A 7,540-nucleotide genomic window follows, 5' to 3' on the forward strand; every position below is an offset into this window, starting at 1 on the left:
ATCATAACTTTGTTTCACCCCTAGTCTGGGATGAACCAGTCCTAGTCTGGTTCTCAAGCCGGAAAGCAGACTGAAAAAGCAGAACAATGGATCAGATCTGATTTCATAAGAATCTACACCAGAAAGAAAATGACGGAACTGGTATTTAACAGCTGGACCCATTCGCCACAAAGAAGAACACACACTGGGAACCTCCCCAGCATCACCACAGCAATGAGTTTTCAGCCAACGGTTCTTCATCTCCCGAGAATATGGATATCCAGCTGGCAGGACAGAACTAACTGCATCAACCCACCGGAGAAATATGTTCATAGAACAGAACAGAATATTTTTCAGTTGGAAGGGATCTACAATGTCCATCTAGTCCAAATGCCTGACCACTTCAGGGCTGACCAAAAGTTTCAGCATGTTGTTGATGGCATTGTCCAAACGCCTCTTAAAGACTGACAGGGATGGGGCATTGACCATGTGTCTAGGAAGCCTCTTCCAGTGTTTGATTATTGAGGGTCTAATAGAAGGGAAGGGAAGTGGAAAAAGGAGGGGAGTGGAGAGGAGGGAGGAGAAAGAGGAATGCCATTATAGAGAGGACTATGAAAGACAGGAGGGAAGATTGGATTGAAAGCCCGAAAGGAGAGAGGGAGAAAGAAGAGATAACAGCAGCAACAAAAGAGAGGACTCGAGATGGGATATAAAGCAGAAGAAAAGCTAGAGATGAAAGAAAGGAAAAGAATGGAGAAGGGAGAGAGGAATAAATGATAGAAAAGGAAAACGGAGAAATAAATGTGTGCATGGGGGGAGAAGGGAAGGGAGAAGGGAAGGGAGGGAGAAGGGAAGGGAGGGAGAAGGGAAGGGAGGGAGAAGGGAAGGGAAGGTGGGGATGAGAGACTCACTGAAGAGTATCATGAGGCAGTAGATAATCATGGCACCAGGGTCCAGGGTGTGCTCAGAGCTCTGTGCTGGCCTGTCCAGGAGAGGAGCGTGCTGCCTGGTGGGTCTGTCCTGCCTTCTTCATCTGTCTGACTTGAACTGGGTGGTCAGAGGGGTAGGGAGAGGAAGCACTGCAGAAAGAAGTAGAAGCCACTAACCACAGCTGGATGCTCAGGGGAAGCTACACCCTGGATGTTGCGTGTCTTGGGGTTGTCATCGTGTTTTCACAGACCTTTTCTTCACTATGAGGGTGGTGAGGCACTGGAACAGGTTGCCCAGAGAAGATGTGCATGCCCCATCCCTGGAAGTGTTCCAGGCCAGGTTGGATGGGGCTTTGAGCAACCTGGTCTAGTGGAAGGTGTCCCTGCCCCTGCAGCCTGTGGAGGACCCACGATGGAGCAGATGGATGTTCCTGAAGGAACTTCAGCCCATGGAGAACCCATGGCAGAGCAGAGGAAAGGTGTGAGAGGAAAGACGTGTCAGAGAGAAATTGCTACGTATTGACCATAACTCAAAGGACTGAAGCTGAGCATGGGAAACAGGGGGAGGAAAGGTCTTGTTTTAATGTTCGTCTATCCAAATCAATAATTACACATGTATTTTAATTGGCAATAAATTCAGTCAATTCTCCCCAAGTGGAGTCTGTTTTTCCCACAAGGGTAATTGGTAAGTAATCACCCTGTATTTGTCTCAAACCACAAACTTCCTCATTTGCATTCTTCCTATTTTTTCTCCCTGTCCCACTGAGGGGGGGAGTGAGCAAATGGCTGGGTGGGAGTTTGGCTCCTAGCCACGACTAACCCATCACAAGTGTAAAATGATTAAAATGTTCAAAATGTAAAACATTTTAAAATAATCAAATGTAAAATGAGTAAAAGAAGAACATAATGTTTTTATTTATAGAAGTCATATTTGATTGAAGAACACTGATTTTTTTCCTGTACGAACCACCACCACCGACATAAGAAAACATAGGACATGTACATTCACTTTTAAGGTCCTGCATGGATGACCATAAGACTAGTCATAGCAGCCACAAAACCTGAAATGTCTCATGGAACAGAACTGCCTCTAAGGCAGAAGAATGGATTAGTGAACCTCTTGGGACCATTTCCAGCTAGGGGATTCTCAGACCCATTGAATCTCATGGTCAGTAGTGACAGGTCTGGCCTCATTTCTTTATGATTAACTCCCTCCTTTGCAAGGGTGCTAATAATTTCCCTCTCTCCTCCAGCTCAATGCGAGTTCCCTCTGTCCCACCTCTTTTCTCTTGCTCTAGATCCACCACATGCTCCTGCATTTCTCCCATGAGAATCCTAAGGTGCTCAGCTCCTGTGCTGGGAAGGGCATCAAGATTTTTAACAATCACTGTAAATGGTGCTTTATACTAATTTTCAGCATTACTGGCACAGGAGAGTGGCTGAGCACAGCTCAGATTGTGTCTGCAATGTCATACTGAATGGAAAACGACTAAAAGAGATCAAATCTAGTCCAGAAATCTTATCTCTGTCTTTGTGACAATTATGTTGCTGTTCCTTTTTCCTGTTGAATGGGTAGAACCACTGGTAAAGATAGAAGAGTGGACATTTTCAGATGTTTCTTTTTTTTTTTAGGTTAATCTTTACTTTCATTAGCTTCTGGGCAATGCTATTAGAATAAGAATGAGCTCATATGACACAATCCCTGACAGACACCTACCTACTGTTTCTGTATATAAATATTCATCACTACTGTATATAAATATTCATCACGTACTTACACATATCGGTAAGATCGCTTCCTTGGATGAAAGATGCTCCAGTCCCTCAGTCATCTTTGTGGCCATTTGCTGGACTCCAGTAAACCCCTATCTTTCTTGTACTGGGGAGCCGAGAATTGGACACAGCGCTCCAACGTGGCTTCACCAGGTCCCGAGCAGAGAAGGATCACCTCCCTCAGCCTGCTAGCAATGTTCTTCCTAATGCAGCCCAACACCATTGGTTTTCTTTGCCACAAGAGGGCATAGTCAGCTTGTTCAGACAGAAAATGTTGCTCAGTCACCAGCTGAGATGGGGAATCTTTGCTTGTCACCAGCTAATAGGAGAAGCTGAAGGAAAGAAACAGAAAGGACAACACTTGCCAGCTGAGAATGGGATTCATTTGCCTAAAGGATGGCAGCTGGTACCAATTTAAATGCATTAAGGCACTTGAGACATGCATCTGGGACTAGGAGATATAGCACAGGACCTGCAGAGCATCCCCAAGTTCAGAAAAGCTGAAGGTCATCTATAAATCTACCAGATACTTTGAGTAACTAAATCAAAACCTTTATTTCCCACCTCCATTTACGGCCTTTTCTGACCTTCACCTGTGTTAATATTGTTTCTTCATTATCTTAAAACTCACTCTTAGTTCGCCATATTGACAAGCATGCAGTGGTGGGATGGTAGGACAAGGACATTTGCCCAGGGAGGTGTGCTCTAAGCTCATTTCTTCCAGCAGCAGCCCAGTGTTGATCTGTTCCAGGGCCAGATCAACATTAATCTTTAAAGTGATCTGGGGGTGGGATTTAACTCTCCTCACATCAGATGTCTGCAGCTGAACGAGGCATCCAGACTCCTATACCTAACCTAAAGGTAGTTTTATTCCAGACTTCTATATCTAACCTAATGGTAGAGTTTTATTGACCTGAACCGTTCCATGTCCATTTTGGGATGAGATGAACCAAACATCAGAGGCAATATTTTCTTCTGTGCTTGCAGAGTTTGCATCTGGCAGCTCTCTCTAACCCTTCCTTGTTCACACGGTGAAGAAGTCTGTGGCTTGCATCCTTCAGGAGGGCAGACTGTAGCTTTCTGGGCTACTTCACAGTTGTCTGCAAGAGAAGAGAGCAAGGAAAATGCATGAGAGAGTGTAGCTCCAATAAGAGGAATAAATAGTGCTGTGGTTGCCCAGTTTATTAATAGATCAGCTCTGCAGCTATACAGAGATCTTGTGCTGCTGGTGATGCATCATTCAATAACATAGTTTGCGAGAAACTAGTGTTCCAATCTAAAAACTTCATATGCAGCTAGGTGCAATCCTGCACAACAAATCTTAAAAGATTTTTTCAGTGAAAAAGGAGAACTCATGACAAATAAGTGAGTTTCTCTCATATCCAAAATCACTCCAGTGAGTGGACACAATTAAAAAGACACTGATTTTGATTATATTCTTAACCCTTTTTAACAATGAAATTATGTTTTTAAACAAAAATTAACTTCAAGGGAGATTTTTACGGAGTTAGCTAACTCCTACAGATATTTCTATGCATTTAACTCTTTCTAGGGAGCTGTTTCTTATGCTGGGAAAAGTCCTACGCGTAATGATTCAAGACCTTATTTGTATTACATTGACATACGAGTGGTTTGAATTGGAGGGAGCACCCTGAGACTAACTGATCATGCAAGAAGCAATAGGAATTGCAGTCCCAAAGGCTGAGAATCTTCTTGCTGAGCAGATCAATGAGAATGTGGTTGCCCTGCCTGGTAGACATGCTCTTCCCTTTCAGGGTCAGAGGTACATCTGCAACACATGGTTCCTCTGGCCACAGGTCTTCAGATGAGATGAGCAACATCCCAGGAGCAATTCAGGCACATAAAAAGAGGCTTCTAGTAATATCCAAGGAGTGTGGGGTAGCAGAGACCTTTTCAGCAGGAGTTGCATAAATCTTGAAGACCCTCAACCTTGTAGTATGGTAGCTAGAGGCTGGATATGTGATACCCCAAGCATCAGAAAGGTCATCAAATACCAGTGTATAGGCAGCAAACTCACAGAATTTCTAGAGGGTCAGATGAATTCTGCCCTAAACTCCACAGATGGGGTTCCTACTGATAGCAATGGGAGCTGAGTTAACTAGGACACATAAATGCAGCAACCCTTGTTTCCAAGGGAAAACTAAGGAAGGCCATGATCTCTCTCTTGTATTTACAGCCCATCCAGAGGTACTGAACACTCTGCATGCAGGTTCTTCTTCTTGAATATGGAGAGAAATCAACACTTCGTAAAGGTGATTCATCACATCTGTCTCAGCCCCTGATTTTAGACATGGATAGTAGTCCTCCAGATAGTCTGATTTCTGTCCACAGAGTAGATTTAGATGATTACCTGAAAAGCAGACAACTAATTTCTAGAAGAATAGCATCAGAAAAGATGAATCACTATCAAATAGAGAACAAAATAGCCAGGGAAGAACTGTGTGAAGCTTTGACTGCAAAGAGTAAGTTTCAGCGAATTAATTAAGTTCCTCAGGTTTAGGATTTGGGAAGTAAAACTGTATATTTCTTCTAGCTGTGTCAGAAAACCCAGCAGTCAGCAGATAGCACTAAGGGGAAGGGGCTATTCTTAGTACCCGTCGAGATGCTGAATTCACTTGCATATTTTTGACATGTAAACACGCAAAGAATCTTTGAGAGCACATAGATGGGCCAAGCTGAACAAAATGGGAAGGAATTTTTGTTCACCCGAAGTGGGACCATCACCAGCGCTGACTCAGATTAGTGCAAGTTGCAAAGGTAGGGAGGACAAATTGCAAAGGTAGCTCTTTCACTTCATTGACTGTGAAGGTCTCACAGGGAATTGAGTAATGTTAGCCTACCTTTGGGAGGAAAAAGGATTTGCCAGGGTGTTTGCTGCGGTTAGCAGAGATGGATAAACATGGAGAGTATGAAAAGGGCTTGCATCTCTCTCTCTCTCCATGGATCAGAGAGGCTATCCAATAGATCCAGCTGGGAATTGGGCAAGTGAGGTAAGATCAGTGCATCCTCTTCCCCTCAGGACGACCAAAGCAGTGTCCATGGTATTCTTCCCATGAATCATTTCCTGTGGCCCTGCACCCAATTTAAGAGCTAAAGCAAAACATTCCCTCATTTTAATTGGCAGAGGAAGATTAAAGTGGTCAAGTGTGCCAGCTCTGTGGCCAAAGGGGACATCAGTGGAACTGCTGCAATAGTGCAGCTAACCATGAGTCTCAAGAAGATGGCACAATTCTTTTTTCTTCCTTTTTTCTTTTGCTGTTTCCTAGCAGCAAGGTGGCTGGGTGAAATGTCTTTGCTCATGCAATGTTGGGAAGAGTACACCTACTTTCTCTCTTTCTCTCTTCCTTTCCTTCTTTCTCCTCTTCTCTTCTCTTCTCTCCCCTCTCCTCTCCTCTCCTCTCCTCTCCTCTCCTCTCTCCTTTTTGAGCAATGCAGAGCACCCTCCCCTCCCAAAACCATGCCATGCACAGGGGACGGTGGCAGCTCAGATCGTTGATACCTCCTCATCCCTACTCCTGGTCCTCTGAATGCAAGATGGGAGCTAACACCACATTGACTGCCAAGGTCTAGGATATCTGGCGGGCCTCCTACAAGCCTTTTCAGCTAGTGACAGCACACTTGTTGCAAGCCAAGTGGTTTACCAAGAAACCCTTTCAGTTCCCAATTTGCTAGGACATATTTACTAAAAGGGACTCAGAGTTCATGGGGCAAAGAGACAGTCCAAAGGTGATCTAGAGCATGTGAGGAGGAAAAGCTCTTTGAAAATGTGATGACATCCCCAAGAAACTGTTGTGGTTTAACCCCAGACAGCAACTAAGCACCACGCAGCTGCTCGCTCACTTCCCCCCCACCCAGTGGGATGGGGGAGGGAATCAGAAAAAAAAAGTAAAACTCATGGGTTGAGATAAGAACAGTTTAATAGCACAGAAAGGAAGAAACTAATAATGATAATGGTAACCCTAATAAAATGACAATAGTAATAATAAAAGGATTGGAATATACAAGTGATGCACAGTGCAATTGTCAACTGATGCCCAGTTAGTGGCCGGGTCGCAATCCTCCTGCCCGCACTCCCCCCAATTAATATACTGGGCATGACATCCCATGGTATGGAATACCTCTTTGGCCACTTTGGGTCAGCTGTCCTGGCTGTGTCCCCTCCCAACTTCTTGTGCCCCTCCAGCCTTCGTGCTGGCTGGGCATGAGAAGGTGAAGAATCCTTGACTTAGTCTAAGCACTCCTTAGCAAAACCTGAAAACATCAGTGTGTTAGCAACATTCTTCTCCTACTGAACCCAAAGCATAGCACTATAGCAGCTACTAGAAAGGAAATTATCCCAGCTGAAGCCAGGACAGACACACAACATCCAGGGTGTAGTTTCCCTCTTCTCTTTGTGGTTAGTGGCTTCTACTTCTTTCTGCAGTGCTTCCTCTCCCTACCCCTCTGACCACCCAGTTCAAGTCAGACAGATGAAGAAGGCAGGACAGACCCACCAGGCAGCACGCTCCTCTCCTGGACAGGCCAGCACAGAGCTCTGAGCACACCCTGGACCCTGGTGCCATGATTATCTACTGCCTCATGATACCCCTCAGTGAGTCTCTCATCCCCACCTTCCCTTCCCTTCTCCCTCCCTTCCCTTCTCCCTTCCCTTCCCTTCTCCCTTCCCTTCCCTTCTCCCTTCCCTTCCCTTCTCCCTTCCCTTCCCTTCTCCCTTCCCTTCCCTTCTCCCTTCCCTTCCCTTCTCCCTTCCCTTCCCTTCTCCCTTCCCTTCTCCCTCCCTTCCCTTCTCCCTCCCTTCCCTTCTCCCTCCCTTCCCTTCTCCCTCCCTTCCCTTCTCC

The 7,540-nt window shown here is 45.2% G+C and overlaps 1 protein-coding gene across 1 annotated transcript in view; it reads left to right on the forward strand.

Annotated features, from left to right (window-relative positions):
* Nucleotides 1-7,181: 7,181 nt before the first annotated feature.
* Nucleotides 7,182-7,540, forward strand: part of LOC104833473 (alpha-1B-glycoprotein-like) — a 10,016-nt gene continuing 9,657 nt past the window's right edge. Inside the window, exon 1 of the mRNA XM_010570140.1 lies at nucleotides 7,182-7,293. Within this exon, the coding sequence (XP_010568442.1) occupies nucleotides 7,263-7,293 (31 nt within the window). The 5' untranslated portion in view covers nucleotides 7,182-7,262. The remainder of the gene's footprint in view (nucleotides 7,294-7,540) is intronic.

Source organism: Haliaeetus leucocephalus, unplaced genomic scaffold (assembly GCF_000737465.1).
Source record: "Haliaeetus leucocephalus isolate CR32 unplaced genomic scaffold, Haliaeetus_leucocephalus-4.0 Scaffold294, whole genome shotgun sequence".
Lineage (NCBI taxonomy): Eukaryota > Metazoa > Chordata > Aves > Accipitriformes > Accipitridae > Haliaeetus > Haliaeetus leucocephalus.